The sequence below is a fragment of the Natrix helvetica genome (genome assembly GCF_964273705.1).
Source record: "Natrix helvetica genome assembly, chromosome: Z".
Classification (NCBI taxonomy): domain Eukaryota; kingdom Metazoa; phylum Chordata; class Lepidosauria; order Squamata; family Natricidae; genus Natrix; species Natrix helvetica.
The window spans coordinates 79,481,682-79,506,188 of NC_138554.1; the positions used below are offsets into that span (position 1 = coordinate 79,481,682).

Here is a 24,507-nt window from a genome sequence, read left to right on the forward strand (position 1 = left end):
TGCCCTGGGCTCTCGGCTGGTGAAACGCCCGGAAGCCTGGTGGGCATAGTTCACTAAGGGGTACACCCCCCTCATGGCTCAACCAGGTCTCCGTAATGCACGCCAGGTCCGCTCTACCCTCTTGTATGAGGTCGTAAATGAGGGGAGCCTTATGTACCGCAGACCTGGCGTTAAGCGACACCAGCCGGAGACCAGGGTCCTGTAATCCCGGGCACCCGGGGGTGCAAGAAGGGCGATGAGGGTCGGAACACGCGATCACTCTTAAACAGCAAACCCACGTCCTCTGAACATCATTTGGCCATCGGCCCCCACCATATCTGCCTCTCCCACAAACAGTAGAGATGGTGAACCCCCCAATGGAATGGCTTAATGTCTCCCCCAGAATCCCAACCCTTCCTAGCCCTCCCAACCCGTGCCCATTAGTTAGCGCTGGCCTGTGCCCTGGCAGACTCCCCCCCAAGCCTGTCTGAGCCATCCGAATCAACCCTCCCCTCGCCCCCTTAAAATTTGGTTTAAAAGCCCCTGTAAAAAACCCTTAAGAAATCTCTTCTTCGCATGCCACCTCTTGGGATCCCAAGATCCGTCATTATGGAAGTGTCTTGATAGGTCAGAAGGCCATCCCCAGGAAAGGGGGAGTTCCCGGAGGGAATAAAGTTCTGTCGCAGTATAGCATAGAGGAGAGTGTGGCATCAACCAAACGGGATGACATCATGGGGAGATGGAATGAGGAGATGACATGTCCACGGGGGGGGGGGGGGGGGCATCCGGCAGTGTTCAAGGTGGTAGGAGGAAGCTTATATCCATCATAAAAATTGTCGGTGTTGGGGACAATATGTAAGGGTAACGGCCAGCTGTCCAAAATCGCAGCAGATGCTAGCTTGCGAGGTGGTAAAGCGGCCAGTGATGGCGGCAATGAGGACAGTGGCGGCATCGGCGGCTGCTCCAACTCCGACTCCAACAGCTAAGCTCCGCCCACGCCAGCCGCACTCACATCCATCGGCAGGGCCGCACTCCGTTGACCAAGTCCATAATATCACAGGAGGGGGGGCCAAATGGCACAGAACGGTGGCCCAGGCAACGGCAGTAATACCAAGGGGGGCACAATGAAGGACCCCCCCACTCCAGCCACAACCACGCCAGCTCCCGAAGCCATCTTCCGCTGGCGTTAGTATCCATGCCAGTTGCCTCAGCCACTCTCCGCTGATCTAATTTATCATGTTCACAAGCAAGGAGGAGGGGGGGGCAACCGGGATAACACCACAACGTGGGGAGCGGCAGCTGTAGAGACCCCAAACCGGGCGACCCACCGCCACCGCTGACCATACCCACCCCGGCTGCAGAGACCCCAGGCTGGGCGTCCTGCCGGGCATCCCGCCGGGTGTCCCGCCGCAGCTGCTGACCACACCCACGCCGGCAGCTGACCGACGCTCTCCATTCTCCTTTCACTGCCCCATTTCACTCGATGTTCAGGCTATAAGGCAGGACATCGCAGCTCAAGGGTATCCCCCGAGGTCCCAGGAAGTTCTCATAGCTGGACCTGGAACCAACGATGGAATAGGGTACCCCTGCAAGCCCCAAGAAGGACAATCATCTCCCTGAAGCTCTCCTCAAACGCGACAGGACACCATCTTGGGCATGCGTAGTAGAGCCACGGAGGAAAGAGGGGAAAATGGCCAAAAATGAAGGCCAAAAATCAGCTGGCCAGCGCGGGCATACGCAGTGGAGCTGACAGGGCAATGCCTTGCGTGCCCTAGGAAATGGCTCCGCGTGCCACAGGTTCGCCATCACGGTCATAGGTCATAGGTCATAATAATAGTAACAATCATTAGTTACAAACAATAATTGATAAAACATAAAGAACCAGTAGGACAAGATGAAAAATAAGAGGGGATATCCAATCTAATGCTGTATTTCTCTTTGACCCATTTTTTTACTGTCTTCTCCGTTTTATTTTTATTTTGTTACCAACTGAAATGTTTCATGGACTTTTTGTAACAAGGTTAGAGGTTATATTACATGATATATATATTATTTTCAGTAGCAAACCATTTCCCAATATATAATTACATATTCTTTTTGTGATTAATCACTATGCTTTAAATATGTTCAATTTGTAATAATGAAAATATATCCTATATGTCAGATATTTACATTACGATTGATAGTAGTAGCAAAATTATAAAGAAACCTTATATTGTCTGGATGATTTTGGTGCCTCTAATGGAGGAAAATTGAGGGTCAAAACAGAGGGTCGTTTTGAGCACTCCGAAAGCTTTAGGGAAACCTTGGGACGGTCCCTGAAGCCTTCGGAGTGTCTCTGGGGGGTCGGGGGAGGCTCCTTTTGCCCTTCCCAGGCTCCTATAAAGCCTCTGGAGCCTGGGGAAGAGTGAAAAATCGCTTTGAAAAAGGGTGAACTCAGTTGGCCAGCACATGCATGTGCGCTGGCCAGCTGACAGGGCAGCGCCTCATGTGCCCTGACAAATGGCTCCGTGTGCCACCCGTGGCACACGTGCCATAGGTTTGCCATCACTGCTTTAGGGGATCTAGTATAGTAGTATTCGTTATATTGATAATCTGTAAAGGATCCTGTTCGCAGATCATTTAAAGGTCATAATCAATAATTTAGATTATGTTTAGAAATGCAATATTTGCAATGAAAATGGAAAAGAAGAATAAATGCATGCTTTTTAAAAACAATATTCTAATTATAAATATGGTTCTTCCACAATGTCAAAACAAACCTCCGAGCAAACCGGAAGTCACTTCCGGTTTGCTCGGAAGGATGTTTTGAGCGCTCCGAATGCTTGAGGGACCTTCAGGACGCTTCCCCGAAGCCTCCAGAGCAGTCAAAATGACCCTCCGAACAAACCGGAAGTCCATTCCCGAACTTCCGGATTGCCCGTAGGGCCGGTTTTTTGCGCTCCTATAAAGGCTCTGGAGCCTGGGGAGGGTTAAAAATGGCTTTAAAAAAGGGTAAACTCAGCTGGCCAGCGTGCGCATGTGCGCTGGCCAGCTGACAGGGCAGTGCCTCGCGTGCCCTGACAAGTGGTTCCACGTGCCACCTGTGGCACACGTGCCATAGGTTCGCCATCACTGCCTTATGGTAACAATTTGTACACATAAAAGCATGTAAAAAGGTAAAGGTAAAGGTTCCTATCAGGCTCTGTTTTGCTTGCTCGCTTATGGCTGCTTTGCTACACTGGCTTGCTATCGGTGCCATAGGAATGGGGGGAGGTATGGTATTGGGTAAGGGAATTATATTGTACTGGAGGAGTCTTGTTCTCACCCTCTTTTGCACATGCTGGTGGCTGATGTTTGGACTTGGTCAAGGCCAACCGTTTCGCATGCCAACTTGATTAGACTGTTTGAAGATGCACCCCACATGACACCTTAGGGAGTTGCAGATTGGACACTGGGTTGGGGAATTGCGGGGAGGGTGCTGGGTAAACGTTTTATATGTATATGTTCTCGCCTTTCTGGTTCAGATCTTGCTTTCCTTTTTGCTGCTTTCATTTCATATCTAGTAAAAGTACTTTATCTCTATTAAAATGGAGTTGAGGTTTTTCTTTCTTGGATATTGAAGGAGGCATGCCTGACAGTTCCCCTCGCAAAATGTGCTAGTCATTCCCAACTCCCTTAAAAGCATGTAAATAACTGTTTATATCATTTTTGTGGTTTTTAAAAACGATTTGTGCTTTAGGGAAAAAAGATACACTCTTTTTATTTATAAATAAATTTCAAGTGGGCACTTCAATATGTTGTAGACATTTGATATATTCTATTTTGGCATGGACATTTAGTAGATGGAAATTCATGAGATTCTCCTGTGCGCTGCTTGGACAGTCCAAGCATGGGTTAACACAGTCTAACTGCCCTAGGACTGAGTGAGTTTTTTGTTGACCACGCCTCCCTTTGCCTCATGCAATTCAGTTTTAAAACCTCAGTCCGCCCGTTTGTACTGTAGCAGGGGAGCTCCTCAGTTTTAAGGCAGTTACGCTGGACTCCCCAGAGCTTAAATAGTAAAATCAAATTTCTTACCTGTTGACACGCCGGAAAATAAGAACATTGAAATTCGCCAGCCGGAGTGACTGCTGAGGCACCAGAACGATCGCTAGACGTTAGTAAAGAACATGGGGGTCTGTGAGTTGCCCGGCGGCTGCCGGCACTCGGGCTGAGAGCGAGAGGCTTCCCGCTCCGGAATAATTCCCCCATCGCGATTTCTGCTAGCTGGGAGGAGCGCCGAGGCTCTCCAGCGTAGCGGCGGCCATTACTTTGCCCAGTGACAGTGGTGGCCATTTTAAGGGTTTCGCGCACTTTTTTGCTGCAACCCAGAAACAGCGGCGGCCATTTTAAGGGTTTCGCGCGCTTTTTGCCGCAACCCGAACATTCTGTGAGCAGGCGGCTACGCGCGCAGCAGCGGCCATTTTATCTGCACCAACGGCACTCGGAGGCAGCGGAGCAGAGAATAGGACGTGTTAAGCCTCAGCAGCAGCGCTCAACGACACGTGGGCCTTGTCCGGATCACCAGCAAGGCCTACTTCGACTAACTACAGGTCACTGCCAGCTCTTAAGGGCAGCACCGGCAGGTTAGAGGGTCTTGTCCCTTAGGCTTCCCTCCTAACCTTTGGCGGCTTGACGGGCGTCCTTAGGCTGGCTGGCCCACGCCTTGAGTCCATCCACCGCCTCAATTCCAGCCTTCCTACCTTGCTGCGCCATTAACAATCATGGCAGACAAAGGGACAGGGGAGATGCAGGCTGGGCCCTCCTCAAAGCGGAGCAAATTAGATCTGGCTCCTAGTGGGGGCAAGGGGAACAGGAGCGGTGCTAGAAGGGCATCCCCAGAACCCCAGGGATGTGTGGATAAGGGCAAAGAAAGCAGCCGAAAACACAAGGCCCCGCAACCTCCTAGGCCTGATAGGTCTCCCACCCAAGTGGAGCCTTCACCAGACCGGTCCCCAATTCAGGATAGGGCTGAGAGGCCTGCTTCCCTACCAGGGGACGGTCACCTCCTTCATCTGGGGAAATCTCTAGGGATTCCTCCCCAGATGCCTCCTGGGGGTATCCCGATTCTCCCAGTTCCTCCATCAGAGAGGAATTGGGCCCATGTCAGGACATGACTCCTGAGGAGGACAATTACAATGCCAGAAGGGGCAGGAAGCGTTCTGCACCCACTCCAGTTCGCCCCAGGGAGGACAAAGGGTCCCATCTTTCTGCTGAAATGAGGGAGCTAATCTCCCAGGCCATTTCCCAAGGCATTGCTGAGGGCCTAAAGCAAAAGGAGGCCCCCACACCTGGTGGAGCCAAACCTAAGCCCTCAGCAACTCAAACTAGGGAGACAAATCCCCCATCTCCTGGTACCTCAGTGGCTACTGAGGAATCAGGATGGGAAGAGGGTGAAATTGATGATTTTGAACTATCAGAGGATGAAGACCTACCCCCTGATAAGCCAGCCTTCACGGGGTTATTCAAACCCTCATTGTTCAAGTCCATATTACATAAAGCCAAGGTGTCCACCGAATTGGGTGCCACGCCAAAGGGTACCACAGCTCCTTCTTCGTCCTCTAAGGACCATAAAGAGGGACTATTTATTATTTATTATTTATTTATTTTATCAGACTTATTAGTCGCCCCCTCTCCCCACAGGGATTCGGGGCGACGTACACAAGCAACGGTCTACGGACTACAAAGGAGGAGGTAAAAATAAATAAATACAATAATCAGAGAAGTTAAAACCCCAATAAGAATAAAAGTTTAAAAGCTAACATTGACAATTAAAATTAACCAAGGGGTGGAACAGTTGTCGAGATTATGCCAGGCCGGCTAGCCGAAACAGGTGGGTCTTCAGTTTACTGCGGAAGGAGCGGAGATCGGTTGTTGTCCTGATGTCTGGGGGGAGGTCGTTCCAAAGGGTGGGACCCGCCACAGAGAAGGACCTACTCCTGGGCACCGCCCTCTGACAGTCTCTAGAGGACGGCACCCGGAGAAGGCCCTCTCTGTGTGAGCGAATGGGCCGCAGGGATGTATGGGGCAGGACACGATCCCGCAGATAACTAGGCCCTATGCCATGGAGCGCTTTAAAGATGGTGACTAACACCTTGAAGCGCACCCGGTAGGCCACAGGAAGCCATTGCAGCTCGCGCAGGAGCGGTGTTATATGGGAGAACCTCGATCTCCCCATGATTACCCGCGCGGCTGCATTCTGGACCAACTGCAGTCTCCGGGTGCACCTCAAGGGGAGCCCCATGTAGAGAGCATTACAGTAGTCCAGACGAGACGTCACCAGCGCGTGAGTGACTGTGCGCAGGGCCCCCCGGTCCAAAAGGGGACGCAGTTGGCGCACCAGGCGAACCTGGTGGAACGTCCCCCTCGCCATGGCTGCCACATGATCTTCTATAGTCAGCCGGGCATCAAGGAGGACGCCCAAGTTGCGTGCCCGTTCCACCGGGGCTAATTGTTCATCCCCGATGGCCAGCGATGGAATGTGCTGGTTGTATCGGGGAGCCGGGAGCCACAGCCACTCTGTCTTGGAGGGGTTGAGCCTGAGCCTGTTGTCACCCATCCAGACCCGCACGGCTTCCAGACAACGGGACATCCCTTCAACGGCCTCGTTGGGGTGGTTTGGGGTGGAAATGTACAGCTGGGTATCATCAGCGTACAGGTGGTATCCCACCCCAAAACCACGGATGATCTTGCCCAGCGGTTTCATATATGTGTTGAACAGGAGAGGTGAGAGGATCGACCCCTGAGGGACCCCACAAGTAAGGGGCCTCGGGGTCGACCTCTGCTCCCCTGCCAACACACATTGCGTCCGGCCAGAGAGGTAGGAGTGGAACCACCGCAATACGGTGCCTCCGATCCCCAACCCCTCCAGACGGCGCAATAGGATACCATGGTCGATGGTATTGAAAGCCGCCGAGAGATCTAATAGGACAAGGATGGAGGAACAACCCCCATCCTTTGCCCTCCAGAGATCATCCACCAATGCGACCAAGGCCGTCTCAGTACTGTGACCGGGCCAGAAGCCGGACTGGCGCGGGTCTAGGTAATCATCTTCCTCCAGGTGACGCGGGAACTGTTGAGCCACCACACTCTCAACAACCTTCGCTAGAAAAGGAAGGTTGGAGACAGGACGATAATTTGCTAGCTCCTCTGGGTCCAGGGAAGGCTTCTTGAGCAGGGGTCTCACCACCGCCTCTTTCAAGGCGGTTGGTAAAAGGCCCTCACCCAACGAAGCGTTCACCAGCCCCAGTAGCCAGCCTCGTGTACCCTCCCAGGAAGCCAGTACCAACCAGGAGGGACACAGGTCTCTCTTAACGAGCCAGCTCCCACTGTCGATTTAATTCCTGTTCCAGATCTCTTTTTGGACATGGTTCATAGGCAGTGGATTCAGCCAGGTACTCTCACTAATCCCAGCGGGGGTGACAAGTCACTCTACGCTGTGGAAACCAAGATGGAAGAGGTGTTAAAGTTGCCAGAGGTGGATGCCCCGGTCATATCCTTGACTTCATCTCAAAATTTGCCAGCTGACCTTCGAGAAGGTCTCAAGGCCGAGGACAAACGGTCTGAGAAGGCATGTCACAAGACTCACCAGGCTGCTGCCTGGGCTATCAGGGCATCCACCTCTGCCTCCTTTTTCATCAGGTCCTCGCTTCTATGGCTACGCCAGCTGAGATCCAGACCCCCTTCCGGGGGATCTCGCTGGAAACACGACATCAATAAGATTATCACTGCGGTAGAGTATTCTGCGGATGCCTCCCTGAACGCAGCCAAATTTGCATCCAGGGCCTTGGCATCCAATGTCACCTCCCGGCGCCTCCTGTGGCTACGCCACTGGCAGGCAGACATGAAGGCGAAGTGGAAGCTCGCTTCCGCTCCCTTCAAAGGGGGACAGCTGTTTGGGGAGGCCCTGGATAAGTTTGTCATTGAGACCAAGGACAAACGAAAAATCCTGCCGGCCACCCTTAAGAAAAATGATCGCAAAGGACCTAGTTCCTTCAGGAAACAGTCCTTTAGAACTCAGGAGACTAACTAAGCCTCCACCTCAGGCACCTACCAGCGGACTTACTCTCAATCGGGGGATAGGGGACAGGATAGGAACTCCTACAGTACCAGGGGCAGGCAACAACAGTCACAGTCCTTTCGGAAGCCCTTTCGTGGCGGTTCCAACTCCCGTCAGTTCCGTAGAGGGAAATGACCACCAGAAAACACCCCCCATAGGGGGTCGGCTCCAGATGTACGCCGACAGGTGGGAGGAGATCACCTCGGACTCCTGGGTCCTAAATACAATCAGGAAGGGCCTAGTACTAGAGTTCCTATCATTTCCGCAACGGAAGTTTATCCGTTGCCCAATTCCCAAAAAACCCCAGAAAAGGATCCTCATGCAGATGGAAATCGACAATCTGCTCACAATAAGAGCCATAGAACCCATTCCAAAGGATCAGGAAAAGCAGGGATTCTATTCCATCCTCTTCCTGGTCCCAAAGAACTCGGGGGGATGGAGGGCCATCTTGGATCTAAAGTGTCTAAATCAACACTTGACATACAGAAGATTCAAGATGCAGTCCCTCCACTCCATCCTAGAATGCACGAGGCAGGGGGATCTACTCACGTCAATAGATTTGAGGGAGGCCTACCTGCATGTCCCAATACACGTGGCGCACAGAAGGTTCCTGAGATTCCACTACGACGGGAGGCATTATCAGTACAGGGCCCTGCCCTTCGGCCTCTCGTCTGCTCCCAGGACCTTCACAAAGATACTGGCAGTGGTGGCAGCCCACCTCAGGAACCGGCCAATTCGTCTAGAATGCTATCTAGACAACATCATTATCCACTCGTCCAGCCACGCTCAGGCGCAGAGAGATCTTCAGACAACCATTCAGACACTAGAGAGACACGGGTTCTCGGTAAACAGGGAGAAAAGCCATCTGGAGCCGACGACCCGCATCCAACATCTCGGCGCCGTCATAAACTCCAAGTCCTGTCAGGTATTCCTGTCTCCAGACAGGATGAAAAACCTCCAAAACAAACTCTTGCTGTGCAAAAGTACCAGGTCAGTGCCGATCTTGCATCTATCCCAACTTCTGGGAATCATGATTTCTTGTCTGAAGGTAGTTCCCTGGGCCAGACTCCATGCCAGGGAACTGCAGTGGTTCCTCCTGCCAATGCAGAGGGCGAAAACCAGCAACTCACTGCGGAAAGTGACATTGCCACCCAAGGTGATCCGCTCCCTTGCCTGGTAGAGAACAGCAGCAGTGCGAAAGGGGTCCCTCTTCAAGGAGCCCAAAAGACTAGTGGTGACAACCGATGCAAGCCTGTTGGGTTGGGGAGCACACTGTCAGGGCCAGCTTGCCCAGGGCACGTGGACACTGAGGGAGGCGGGCCACAGCATAAACTGGCTGGAACTGAGAGCGGCCCGCCTCACGCTACGTCACTTTGCTCCTCATATTGTAGGCCATCATGTACTGTTACTAACAGACAATGTTGCTACAAAGGCTCACATCAACAGGCAAGGCGGCACACACTCCAGGAGCCTCATGCGAGAGGCAGAGGCACTGGGCAGATGGGCGGAGAGGCATCTGGCGTCCATCAGATCGGACCACATAGCGGGAACAAGCAATCGGGAGGCGGATTGGCTGAGTCGGCAGACGACCACTCCGAATGGAGACTGCATCCGGACATCTTCAGTCAGATCGTGGAGAAATTCGGCAAACCGCAAGTAGACCTTTTTGCCACACACGACAACACACACCTACCCCGATTCTTCTCCCGTTATCACTCTCCACTGGCGGAGGGAACGGACGCCCTGAGGAGCCGTTGGCCCCCGGGCCTTCTGTATGCCTTTCCGCCACTCCCGCTCATTCCACACGTAGTGTCAAAGTTGCTAGCAGAAAGAGCAGAACTGCTTCTCGTGGCACCTCACTGGCCCAAGAAGTCCTGGTACACCGACCTTGTCAGTCTCTCCATTCGAAAGCCGTGGAGAATACCTCAGGAGCAAATCTCCCTCAGCCAGGGCCACATCAGTCATCCGGACCCCCAGTGGCTACAACTAGCCGTCTGGCACTTGAGGGGGATCTCCTGAGGAAACAAGACTTCTCTGACAAGGTCATCCAAACTATTCAGGCGTCCAGACGACCTTCTACCAATAGGATATATGAGGCCACGTGGAACGCCTTTTCGAGCTGGTGCAGCAAGAATGGTGTCCAGGACACTTCGGCCTCAATACCTAATCTTCTTGACTTTCTCCAGGAGGAGTTGGACAGGGGACTAGCGCCCAACACACTCAAAAGACAGGTGGCGGCGCTGTCCACCATCCTCTCCTGTCATTCATGTCGGTCCTTGAGCCAACATCCTCAAGTCAAAAGCTTCTTGAAGGGCGCGGTGAACATCTGTCCCCAGGTGGTTCATCGTTACCCTTCCTGGAGTTTACCTTTAGTCTTGAAGGCCCTCACGGAGGCCCCATTTGAACCATTACAAAAGACCAGTCTCCGTCATTTGTCACTTAAGATGGTTTTTCTTATAGCCATCATGTCCGCACGCAGAATATCTGAGCTAGCTGCGTTGTCAGTGAGGGAGGATCTCTGTATCGTACATACTGACAGGGTCATTCTAAGAATTGATCCCACATTTATACCAAAGATGAACACACACTTCCACAGATCACAAGAAGTGATCCTACCCAATTTCTGCCATAAAGCAGTTCATCCAACAGAAAAACTTTGGCATAAATTGGATGTACGGAGGGCAGTACGTATTTACGTTAAAAGGACCAAGGAATTTCGCCACTCCGAATCCTTCTTTGTTTCCTTCCTGCCTGGGTCGCTCGATCGTAAGGTGTCATCGCACACGATCGGACGCTGGTTGAGGGCTTGCATCAAACTTGCTTATGAGCACCAAGGGAAGGCAACTCCTCGCAACGTGACAGCGCACTCAACAAGGAGCGCCGCAGCTTCAGCGGCATGGGCGACCCAGGCCTCCATCCTTGATATCTGCAGAGCGGCCACGTGGGCTTCTCCTACAGCATTTATCAAAAACTATAAAATAGACACCTTTGCCTCAGCAGAAGCCTCTTTTGGACGAAGGGTTCTACAGAAGGTTGTTGAGGCGTCAGACTCTTTGGAATCTACCCGCCCTGGGACACAATAGCTTGGGTATGTCCCATGTTTGGACTGTCCAAGCAGCGCACAGGAGAAAGACCGTTGTCTTACCTGAACGGTCGTTCTCTGGGCGCTGCGGGACAGTCCAACCCCGCCCAGGGTTTGCTGATGAAGACTATGACATTGATGATCTACAGTCGAAAGGTCTACGTTGGAGGTCTTCGTTTTTAAAACTGAATTGCATGAGGCAAAGGGAGGCGTGGTCAACAAAAAACTCACTCAGTCCTAGGGCAGTTAGACTGTGTTAACCCATGCTTGGACTGTCCCGTAGCGCCCAGAGAACGACCGTTCAGGTAAGACAACAGTCTTTCTGAATGATATGCCAGGGTTTTATTAATTATTTATAATTTTTAAATTTATATTTATTTTATTATAAAGCTGTAATTTCTTCCCCATGAGATGGGAGTCCAAAGGTTTCTCACAATGGATCTTTCAGATGAAAATAATTGATTTATTAATTTATAAACTGTATTTATAGCTTATATTAGGTTATATACTCATTACAAATAATGATTTTCAGTTTCCTGATCTTAAAGAATATTGAGGCGGTGTGTTTGAATGGTTAAACTCAGAAGTGCAAGAATTTGCAGAATTTGTTTATAGTTTTTAACATTCTTCAAATAATTCTTTCATTTCATGGTAGTTGCTTAGCTCTTTATTTTTTTAATTTTCGGTATTGGAATGGATGCTTTTCCTCTGCTCATTCATATGTGAAATAAATGCTAAGAATATTTATTGATTGTAAAGTGAATTACTATATTATTGTACTGATGCTGAATCGTCCTCTGTAGCAGAATTGAGCACAACAATGCAGAAGATTGTTGTATTTGCCTCAAAGAAATATGCTTCTGAATTTAAGAAGATCTCAAAAAATAAAACTAGAGGGAGAAAAAAGGCATTAGCAATAATCCTATCCAGTGCCATTTTTTTCATGTCAGCAACGTAATGTTTCAAATTCCGAATGAAACTATTCTAAAGATTTCTAGTGCATAAATTGGTTTATGCTTGTATGTGTGTACAGTATACATATTGTATATATATGCTGTTTGCAAATGTTACCAGCCATAGGCAACATTCTGAAAGAAGATAGAGCCAGAACTAAAAATAAATACATGTTAATGAATTAATAAGTGCAAATTGGATTGTTAATAGGATAAGATCAGAGGTGGGCTGCTTCCAGTTTGGCCTGGATCGGCTGAACCGGTAGTAGCGGTGGTGGGAGGCTTCACCCACCCGCTTGGACGCTTCTGCACATGCCCGAACCAGTAGTAAAAAAATTGGCAACCCACCACTGGATAAGATGTCCCATTTGTAAAATTGCTTTTCATTTGCAAATATCAAGCATTCTGCCTTACACTGAAACACACTAGACTCACAAATACATTTGTTTCTTTTGAGCAGCAACATCAAAAAAATAAAAATAAGCAGATGAATAATGGAAAAAGCATCTACATTGAAAGAAAAAGAAAATAGGAAACAAAACTGGATGAAGAAAACGCAACTGGAAAAAAAGAATTAAGTCACTTTTTCTCCTTTGAAAAGAGATGATATGTGAAGTGCTTCTCTTCAAAGTTTTAAAGAATTATTTCTTTCCAAAGCTTGTATATGCATGCAATTATTGGTGGTCACTTAGGAAATTTCCCTGTATGAATGTTTGAACAGCCATACAAGTCTGGCGAAGACTATATTATTTCAGTGCTTTGAAAAGTGGGGTTTCATTGGCTGTAATCCGCTTTGTGAAGCTCATCTCTCAAATCACTTTGCATAGACTTACTGTTTTAAGATTTATCTTTCTTCAAGCTTGCAAGTAACTCTTTCCATACAAGTAAAGAACTTCAGTTTTAACCTCCGAAATCCCTAACGCACGCATTCTCGCGCACGTTAGTTCAAAAGGAGGTTTTAACCTCCGAAATCCCCACCGCCCACCTGGAATCCCAAAACGCCCACTAGTGGGCGGTAGGGACCAGGTTGACGACCCGTGTACTAAACCTTCCTTCATTCATTCTTTTTCCTTCCCTCTTCATTCTCCTTCTTCCTTCCCCTCTTTCATTTTTTTGCCTTCCTTGCTCTTTTCCCATATTTCCTTCTTTTTCTTTGTCTTTCCTCTTTCTCTTTTCCCTTTTCTGTCCCTTCATGGATGCTCCAATGCAAAAGGGGAAATATTTCTTTTGTTTTGCTTTCAGTTTATTTTGCTAGCCCTTCTGCCAGCAAAAACACTTGCATGTCAGGGTTCCAAATAGCATCAAAAAGTAAATCAGAATCCAAGGCAAAGTATTGCTCAAAGTTCCAATTTATTAAGAGAGCCATGTTGGCACATCTGGGAAAACCAGAATCTGAAGGCTTCCTGGTTTTCCCACCCAATTGAAATTTCAAGATCTTGCCCCCACACCCACAAGTCCATCACATGGTCCAATCTTCCACTTCCATGCTGGCAGTTTCCACCCATCCAGTTCCAATTAGGTGCAGAGGTGCAGAGACAAAGGATGACCTTGGCTTTCATGAAATAATTTTGTTATGGCTAGATATGATCTAACTCCTTATAATCCCCCTCCCACTTTTCCACAATAGAAAATGCATACTAGAATAATAAAAAGTGTGGCAGGCCTAAGATCCACCAGAAAATATGACTGCATGCCTGACATTGCAGAGAGCTGAAGGTGGCTGTTGTGGCCAAAAAGGAGGCCATGAGCAGCCCTCCCAAGCTCCGTTTTTGATAGCAGAGGCACCATGGGCCGGTCCTTTGCTGTTTCCAGGGGGGCTTTGTGGGCCAGGTCTGAGCACCCAGGGGTGGGTTCGTGCTGGTTCTAACCGGTTTGCTAGAAGAGGTTCCACAAATCTAGCGTGCCGTTTAGAACCAGTTCCACCGGTGGAACCAGCCCCGCCCCCTTGCTGGCTCACGCCCGGGCCCTGCCCATCCAGTAGCCGCTTGCTCCCCCTGCCCATCTGCACCACGCCTCTAAGAGCTGCCTGCCAAGGAGGTAAGTAAGATCTTTGCTGGCGCAGCGGCTTTTGGGGCTAATGGGGCTTGGTTTCCATCCCGACAGCCCCCACCGCTTCTGGATGTCTATTGCAGTCATGAGGAGCCGAGGAGAGAATGGAGAAGAGTGCAAAGGTTTTCGGCGCTCCGGGAAGCCGCGAAAGCGTCTGGGAGAGGCACGTGGCTTGGTTTAGCCTCCCTAAACATCGCAGCAGCCCCAAGTGTGGTGATTTTGATGTTTTTCGCATCGGGGCATGCTGCAAGAGGGAGTGAAGACCTTTTCCCTCTTGCAGCATGCCCCAATGAGAAAAACGCCCAGATTAAATACTGTAAGCGACCCCTTTTCAGCCTGGAGTCTACAATTTTTTCCACCTCAGATTGTGTTTCCCCTTCTACCACTACAGGAGGAAAGAAAGCTTGGGTGGATGGTCTTACGCTAGACTCAATTACTGGTTTCAACAAGCTACAATGAAATTCTGGGCCAATATTCCCTAGACCTCTGGGTAGACTGAGTCGAACTGTAACTGGGTCTTCACCATTGGGAATGGACCTAGAAATTTTGGACCAAATTCCTTGCTAGGCATTCTTAATCTTATGTATTTGGTAGACATAAAAACTTTGTCTCCCACACGAAAGGGGTTTTGGAGCGAGCAGTGTTTATCAGCTTGCTTCTTGTAGGCTTCTGCTGCATCTGCTAGAGCCTTCTTCGTATTTTCCCATCCTTTCTTTAGTGTGTTCATCCATTCATTCATAGACATGAAGGATGGAGGTTCTCTAGGCAACTCAGGCATGGCAATAAATTCCATACCACTGGTAATCTGGAAAGCTGTTAATCCTTTGCTGCTGTGGACCTCATCATTGTACGCCACTTCGGTGAAGGGTAGCAAGTCCGAGCAGTTCATGCTGGGATGAACCTCTGAGCTCAGTTCTTGTGTGGACTCGATGGATCTCAGGATCTCTCTCCAGAACTTGGCTGTGAACTGGACTTCGCAGTCTGAAATGATCCTCTTGGGCAATCCGTGCATTTTCACCAATGTCTTTGCATATGGCAACCCTGAGCAAGCAATGAAGTGTGCCTGCTTGGAAGTCAAATCAATAACTGTCCAGATTACTCTGTTTCCACTGCTGTCTGCGAGTTCGACGATGAAGTCCATTGTGACCTCTTACCATGGTCGGTTAGGGCTGGCCACTCGTAGTAGTCTAGGGGACTTCTCAGGCAGTGGTTTCATTGTTGCGCAAGTAGCACAGCTTTTTACAAAATTTTCTACCTCCAATTTCATCTTTGGGCACCAAAATCGATGCCTGGCGAGGTGGAGCATTTTTAGGAATCCAAAGTGGCCTCCTAGTTCCGCCTCATGGCTTTGCTGTAGAACTTCCAGTCTCTACCTGTGGGGACATACAATTTTGACCCCTTCCAGGCTAATCCATTTCCCATTGTTAGGATACCCTGGTTATTGTTGAGCCACTAGTCTTTTGGGAGTGCGAATTTCATAGCTGTCATCAGCTTATCCTGGCTTCGGTTAGTGACTTGGTGGCCTGATGGGAAGAAGAAATGATGGGGTGAACAACTTCTCCCTTCTTACTGTCGTACTGTGGTTTTCTCGACAAAACATCTCCCAACAAGGTTTTTGGTACTTGTTGGATCCCTGGAGTTTTTGTTTCTGCTGCAGGAGCTGCAGGTTTTGGGTTCTTGGGTTCAATCATCCCTGGGTGGCCCTTCTCCTCCACCGGTGGTAGCAGTCCAAACATAATCATCAATTTCCTACCGCCGTCTTCCCACTTTATCGTAGACTTTCACTTGTCAAGCCATGCAAGCCCCAAGATTATTGATTCCGGCATTCTCTGGAGCCACAATGAATCTGTGAAGCTCATAGTGGCGGCCCACTTGTAACTTTACCAGTTCAGTTATTAGCGTGGTTGGGCCCCCTCCAGTTAGCGTTCATCTACCTGCTCAACCCGAATGGGACAGGCTAGAGGTCTTGTGCATATGCCCAGTTGCTTTACTAATTAAACATCGAGTGCAACCGGTGTCGAAGACTGCTTTAACTTCCCCTTCCTCCTCCGTTTCAGGCACTTGGAGGTTGACTTGGAAGGTGAAGGGATGGATGGGTGCACTCACCATTGGTTCGTCTTTGGCATTTTCCTCCTCTGAGGCCTCCCCCTTGGTAGGACTCTTCATCACCTTAGGTTGAGGATCCTATTCCAGAGGTTGTTGGACCAGATGACTCTTCTGTGGTGCATCTGGGGCCTTCTCTTTACTGTCGTGATGGTTGGTGCACACGCTTGTTCTTCGTCATTTTCCTCCTCTGAGACCTCCCCCTTGGTAGGACTCTTCGTCACCTTAGGTTGTGGATCCTCTTCCAGAGGTTGTTGGCCCAGATGATTCTTTTCTAGTGGCATCTGGGGCCTTCTCTTTACTGCCATGGCGGTTGATGCGTACGTTTATGACATTAGGGCTGCAGCCAAGCACTCTGATGTTCTGTGGCCAGGTTGACAGCAATGGTGGCATTTTTTTTTGGCCCCCACGAGGGAAGGAATCTAGTTACATCTCTAAACTTAGGAACCACTTCATCACATTGTTCCGCTATCCATCCTGCAGCTTTCCTCTTATTCATCTCTTCTCTCATTGTCGAGAACCCTTCACTGTAGGAAGGTGGGGTAAGAACCTGTTGGGGCATTGCAGGGGAGACTGGACTCTGTGGGGGGTGTCAATAGCTGGGTTGGCCACTGCCCAGTTATCTTCCAGGGTGCCATCTACTGAGGGAGGGCAGGTTCCCATTGGCATCCCTTCCATCCATGACCTGGGGTTAAGAGCCATCCCGGGGTTCCTGATTCACAGGTTGCAGTTCAACCAACAATGGCTGGCAGGGGGTGGTGGTGTGCCAAGGCCCCTTCTGCTGGCTTGGAGGAGTTATGGACCAAGGCCCTCTCTGCTGGCTTGGAGGATTTTCCCATATTGATGGCCAAGCAGGTGCCCACGTGCACCTTTTCCATCCATACTCTGGGAAGAAAGCCCAATTTGGTGGTGCTTGATTCATAAGCTGCAGCCCAATTTCCAGTGGCTGGCTAGTGAAAGATGCTGACCAAATCCCTTCTTACTGGCTGGATTGAACTTCCCATTTGATAGGGAATCTGTCTTCAACTCAGTTGCAGGGTAATGGGTCATTTCATTTATCGCTGTTTGGAAGGAGTAATTATCTCCACTACAGTCCTCCAGTCCATTGCAGCTTTTACTAGTGAAGTGGGGAAGCATCACTCACATTTAGCTGCTCAAGTTGATCTGGACTTTCATTCTCCAGCCGTGTGGTGAATTAGTTTTCCCAGTCTCCTCCGGCTGCATCTTCCCAGATGCTATTTATCTGAAAATTTCCTCTCTCACAAATTCCTTTGCTGCTTGGGAGAGATGTAGAGAAGGGTCTTATCTCAGCTTCTTATCTCAAAAAGCTTTCTCTTAATTGTTTATTGATATTTTACGCTGACCCGTCAGCATTGGGAAATCAGCACCCCCCTCACCAGCCCCCTTGCTGGGGTGCTGGTGATTTATTTTAAAAGGAGATTTGGGATAATGTCAGCATTCCAAATATCATGCAGAATTAAATCAGAGTCCAAGGCAGAGCTATCCTTAAAATTCCAATTTAATATGTTGGCATGTTGGCAATAAACTGTGGAATCCCAAATCCAAGCTCTTCCTGGGATTCCACCCAGTTGAAAGTTCATGATCTTATCCCCACACCCATAAATCCATTACATGGTCCAATCTTCTTCGGCCACACTGGCATTTCCACCCATCTAGTTCCGGTCAGATGCAGAGGTGCGGAGATGACCTTCATTTCTAGAAAGGAATGACAACAACACATTCTACAATTCTACCCCTTACTATTCACCCTCCCAATTACTACACTAATGAAAGAGCATAATGAAATAAGAGAGAGTGTGGCAGGCCAAATATCCTAAAAGGAATATAACTGCAGGCCTGACACCAAGCTGCGTGCCTCTCCTAGCCACTTCCACGGCTTCCCGGAGTGCTGAGAACCTTCCTGCCTCTGCTGGACTTTGCTCTCTTCTCTATGCTCTCCTCGGTTCCTCCTCTATTGCTCGCTTGCTCTTTCGCCTGCCACTCTGGCTAACTTGGTCTATCCGCGGCCGGCAGGTCCAGCGACATCATCAAGACCACTTTGTCTTGATGATGTCGCCGCAGCTGTGGCTACCGCTGTCTGGCCACACTGGCAGCTCGACATCATCAAGAGCGAGAGAGAAGAGCCCAGCTGGGAGAGGGCCCTGCCGCCGCTTAGGCAGAGCACCGAGGCCTCTTCGCCTCCAAGCCACTTCTTCTTGATGATGTTGCCACAGTTGCTGGGCGTGGACGGATGGAGGTAGTCAGAGCGGTGCCGAGGTGGTCTGGGTGGGCGAAACAGCGAGCGATGGAGGATCAGGCAGCCTGATCCTTGCTCGCCCACCAGGCTGCCCTGGCGCGGCTCTGGCTACCTCCGTCCAGCTGTGCCCGGCAGCTGCAGCGACATCATCAAGATGAAGAGCGAGAGGAAAGAGGCCGACAGTGAGAGGGCCCCACCGCGGCTTCGTCTTAATGAGGTGAAGGGGCCTCGGTGCCCTGCATCTTGCGGGCTCACACCGACCGGAGCTGAAAGGTTTTCCTTGGGGTGGCAGATGCGAAAACCTCAGGGGAAGTGGGGGTGGGTGGGAGTCGAGGGTGCCTGGGGGTAGGTGCGGCTTTTCCTTCTGGCTCGCTTGGGCGCAGCCTCCTGGAAGTGACCGTGGGCTGCGTGGATGTGTGAATGATGAGGGTCAGACCAAAAGAGTCGATTTCCTATCTTAGGGCAACCTCTTGGCGTTGCTTGATGGAAACCCCTTGAGGGCTGAGAAGAAAAGATGAACGGCAACTAAGAAACCTTTTCTTTTGTTTATATCCCTCCCCACCTTCCCCGTTGGTGGCTGCGCCTTCTCGCTGCCTTCATTAACTCTGCTCCTTCTTGTTTACCTGAGTGCGTGGCTTCTTTTGTTAGGCTCCACAATTAGTGTGTTCACTCTTAAGCCACGTGGAAATGACGTTGGCTTTGGTTTTTTCAAAGTAGATGTATACTTTCTCTTGAGAGCAAACAACACCATTTCATTTTTAATAGATGCCAACCAGCGTGCTCACCGTAAAGACATGACAACAAAGTTTATCTTAACATGGAGGCTTTTGTAAGAGTAGATTGAGGGGATAGCAGAGGAGTTATCCCTCCTAATCCCTCCCATCTCCAAACATTCTCAGTTAAAGTGGCTACCTCTAGAGCAGTGTTTCTCAACCTTGGCAATTTAAAGATATGTAGACTTCAACTCCCAGAATTCCCCAACCAGCCATGTTAGTTGAGAAATTCTGGGAGTTGAAGTCCACAAGTCTCAAAGCTGTCAAATTTGAACACCCCTGGGTTTTTTTTCTAAAGGGTTAGGGGTGCAAGGGTCTTGTAACTTGACAGCTTTAAGACTTGCACACTTCAATGCCAGAGTTCTTGAGCCAACATAACTGGAGGAGGAATTCTGGGAGTTGGAAGTCCACTAGTCTTAAAGCTGTCAAGTTTGAACACCCCTGGGGATTTTTTACTAAAGGGTTAGGGGTGCAAGGGTCTTGTAACTTGACAGCTTTAAGACCTGTGTGCTTCAAATGCCAGAGTTTCTGGCCCAACATATTGGTTGCTAAGCAAAAGCCTTGTTAAGTGAGTTTCACCACATTTTTCATGTTGGCCACGCCCACCCAGTCACATGACCACCAAGCCACTTCCACCTGGTCAGTCCAAGCCACTTCCACCTGGTCACATGACCACTAAGCCACTTCCACAAAACAGGCCACACCCACAGAAGAGGTTCTAAAAAATTTTGAAACCCACCACTGTGAGCACCCCACAAGTCAGATGAGGCTTTGAATTTGACACCCCTGACTTAGACTTAGGCTGCTTCACAGTGCTTTACAGCCCTCTGTACAATCCTATGAGTGATTGCAATTTAATATGGGTGCTCAGAAAATGGCAGCCACTTTTGGGATTATACCACCAGTCCAACATGTGAATAGCCTGTTCTTCCCTATATCACCCATCATGCAACAACCTAAGCTTTGAAAATCTTTGAAAGGTTGTTGCATGATGGGTGATATAGGGTGAGGAGAAGAATGTGGGGCTTAGTGTGGTGGAAAGCCAGCCCAGTGCCTGCAGGGACCTGATAAAGACATTAGGGGGGCATTCCTATAGTCAGGTGTAAAGAAAAATGACCATCACTGTGGACACTACAGTCGTGATTTTGGGACCGGTTGTAAGTAGTTTTTAGTGGGTCCACTGTAATTTTGAATGGTGGCTAAGCAATCAGTTATTAGTTAAGGATTTATCTGTATAATTTCTTGCTCATAAAGAAAGTAAATGGCATTTATTGATTACATATTAAGCATATTACATGAGTTATTTCTCTTTAGATTTTGATCTTAAAATGATACGGCTTCTTTTCAAGATTTTTTTAAAATTTCTGCATGATAGATTGTCTCACATTCTTTTGTGAAGATTATGTTGGTAATTCAGTTTAATTCTTATATCAATAATTATAATACAATACAATACAATAGTAGAGTTGGAAGGGACCTTGGAGGTCTTCTAGTCCAACCCCCTGCCTAGGCAGGAAACCCTATACCGTTCCAGACAAATGGCTATCCAACATCTTCTTAAAGACTTCCAGTGTTGGGGCATTCACAACTTCTGGAGGCAAGCTGTTCCACTTATTAATTGTTCAAACTTCCTGACAGAACAATTAATCAGTGGAACAGCTTGCCTCCAAAAGTTGTGAATGCCCCAACACTGGAAGTCTTTAAGAAGATGTTGGATAGCCATTTATCTGGAACGGTATAGGGTTTCCTGCCTAGGCAGGGGGTTGGACTAGAAGACCTCCAAGGTCCCTTCCAACTCTACTATTGTATTGTATTGTATTATAATTATTGATATAAGAATTAAACTGAATTACCAACATAATCTTCACAAAAGAATGTGAGACAATCTATCATGCAGAAATTTTATTTCATACACTTGGCTTATTGACCCAAAATAAATACTTAGATATAAAATTTAACAGAATATAAATGTTACTGTGTTAAAGTATAGATTTGAGGATTTTTTTTTAAAAAAAGGTAGGAACAGTTGATAAGACAAAATTCAGAACATTGTTTAATTAAAATAATTGAAATGCAAGGGATAATTCTGTTAAACTGCATGGTATGCAAAATGTTTAGATTGTTTATAAATTTTGCAAAATGATTGTGTGGTCCCTAAAATGTTTACTTCAATTTGAAAATAAAGTATGAAATACTATTTACGACTATGAACAACCTCAGGAAATTGTTGAAAAATTGTTTTCAAGCTATAGATACATATATATCATGAAAGTAATAACTTGATACTTTTTCTTTGTTTCAGATTTAGGTTCTTGGATTTAAAGCAATACTGTGAGAAACTATCTAAGATTGTATATAAGCATGGGGACCCCTGGCTCAGGAAGGAAAAGAACTCCAATGAAGGACAGATTTTCTGCTGAAGATGAAGCCCTAGGTCATATTGCTAGAGAGGTTTGTAAATTTGTTCAAACATAAGTGACAGGTATAACCTGGGTATCAGTATATTATTGCAGTAGAGGTAATTATACTTATTTGAACAATTATTAAGTCGAACCTATTCAGAAAACATACTATTTTATCAGCATGCTTAGTAAATCAAGCATAGAGATTCTTGCTCTCCTAATAATATGACTACAGATCACCCATCTAGTGCAGAGTTTCAAGTGGCTGTTGTTGTATGAGTCATTTAGCAAATCTGCACAATGACATCTACTAGTTAGAGTTAAACAGAGAGAAAACTTAGGGCTTTTTAGTGAAATAATTGGTCCTTGTATATATATTTGAACAACCAAATATGAGAGTAGTGTTTTGCAAAAAAATGTAAAACATTTATTTATTTATTTATTTGTTTTTTGTTTTTATTTATTCAGTCACTCAGTCAGTCAGTCAGTCAATCAATCATTCAATCAATCAATTGGCTTCCCATCTTACTATAGAGTAATTCTGGGGGGCTTACAATTATGTCTATAATAAAACATAAGAGATTAAGAACAAATGTTAAAACCAAAGATACTGGGGGAGGGAGGGGATGGAGTGAGTGGAAGCTGGTTTCTGTTGTTACTCAATCAACCACCTCCATTGTGCTGTTCTTCCATTGGGTCCCAAGCCGACTGGTAAAGCCTCATCTTTAGGCCCTTACAAAAAAAGAGGAGGGTTGGGGCCAACCTCACATTGGGCAAGATCTTCCAGAGGGCAGGAGCAAAAGTAGAGAATGGACCTCACTGGACCTCACCAGCTGGAATAATGGGGCTGACAGGACCCGCAGCATGCCTCTTCTGCTGGCATGGAGTGGTACGGGCCAATCCCAGTGGGGTGAGATGGCCACTCAAGTAACTTGGATCCATGCCATAAAGAGCTTTAAAGGTGATCACCAGTGCTGTCAAAGTTTTGACTAGCAAACCCAACCAATTCAGCGCTATTGAGACGTTTAGCTTTCTCAAACACCTGCTTTATCACCTGTATATCATTTTGGCGTGGAAGAAAACGAAACCAGCTCTAAATATTTCCTGCAGTTTTAATATAATTAAAAAATAGATAATTCTCTCCCTCATGGTCACAGGTCACACTGCCAATTAGGTGTCATCACATCTCATTGGCAACTCCCCATAGTCTCTGGCCAGAACCTGTTGAGATGTCCTTGGTTCTCATGGGTTGGTCTGTTGTTATTGTCTGGTCTGAGATTCCAGACACTCTTCCCCCTGGAAACAGAAAGATGGCTGCAGCAGGCCTGATCCATTTCAAAGTTGCACCCGGAAGCAGACTGCAGCTCACGGAGTAATGGTGTTACAGGAGCTATTCTTGTGGGGGCCAAAATTATCCACACTGCTGCACTCTGCACCAGCTAAAACTTCTGGATGCTTTTTTTTTTTAAACAAAATTTTATTAGTTTTTAAAAAAATAATCAAGGAAAGGGGTAATGGGTAAAATTACAAATTTTGGGGTAATGGGTAAAATTACAAATTTTGACAGTTACATTATGCAGGAAATGGCCTTCCCCCCCATTCTCATAACTTTCATTTATTAATACATTAGATTGTTGCTACTTAATAGTATTTTGTCAGCATAAACTTTTATCTTCAAACAATTTCAATCATTTTATATCCAACAGATTTTCTAGTTCATTTTTGTGATCTGAGTTTTCTCAATGTTGCCTCTTCTCCCCCCTCCAGCAGAGCTCCGGCACCTCCCGTGTCCTGTATGTCCCGTATAGTATCATCAGGTTTATCTAGGAGGACTTTATTTTTTTCCATGAAGGCCTCAGCCTCCATGGTTGTGTTGATTCTAACTCTCGTGTCCTCCCAGAATATTAGCATACCTTCTGGCATAAGCCATCTAAACCACACCCCTTTCTGGTATAATTTCTTTGCTAAAAGCGAATAATTTTTTCTTTTATCTCTAACTTTCTTTGGGATTTGTTTCAGAATGGCTATTTCTCTATCCTTGTATTTTAATGCTTGCCCGCTTTGTGCACTCAGAATCTCATCTCTTGTGGTCTTTCTGAGAAATTTAATGTGTACCTCCCTTAGAACATTGTGTGTTCTGGCATATGCTGAGTTTACTCTATAGACCAGGTCCATGTCCCACCCCATCTGTTGTCTGCCTTTTTTTAATATATTCAGCCAATAAATTTGTCATAATATCCCTCAGATCTTCATCATCAACCTCAATTACATTTTGAAATCTAAGAAAAAAAGACATCCTTTCAAATTCCACTTTTATCTGGTGGTTCTCAAGTTCTTGGTTTCCTTTCTGCACCCCCTTCACCTCCCTCCTCATTTCAGCCGTCCCCTCCTCCAAAAGTTCCAGTCTCCGTGAATTTGGGATCGTTCGGTCTTGGTTCTCTCTAAGCTGCTCGTTCCTTTCTTTCAATTGATTTTTTAAGTCCTCCTGCCCCTTTAAGAGTTGTTGAAACATCTGTTGAAAGTCCACCTCAGGGGGCTTGGGCTGGAACAAAGAAGTTGGTGTCTGTTGTCCGCTGGGGCTGGACGTTGAAGATGCTGGGGAGGAGCCAGCAAAACCCGGTTTCCCCGGTGGTGGTCTTTTAGGTGGCATTGTAGTAAGCAAAGCTCAGAGAGGACAATGTCAATACAGAGAGGAAACAATTGGGAAGGTGTATACAGAGAGGAAACAATTGGGAAGGTGCCAAGAGAGATCGAGAGGCAGGAAGTCCAGATAGATAAGGACCTTTTCTCAATTCTAGTTCCAGGCAATAAAGCAATAAAATCCTTTGT

The 24,507-nt window shown here is 47.7% G+C and overlaps 1 protein-coding gene across 1 annotated transcript in view; it reads left to right on the plus strand.

Annotated features, from left to right (window-relative positions):
* LRRFIP2 (LRR binding FLII interacting protein 2) overlaps window positions 1-24,507 on the plus strand; it is a 196,214-nt gene that overhangs the window by 37,790 nt on the left and 133,917 nt on the right. The window contains exon 2 of the mRNA XM_081932888.1: window positions 21,579-21,727. Coding sequence (XP_081789014.1) covers window positions 21,638-21,727 — 90 coding nt within the window. The 5' untranslated portion in view covers window positions 21,579-21,637. The remainder of the gene's footprint in view (window positions 1-21,578; window positions 21,728-24,507) is intronic.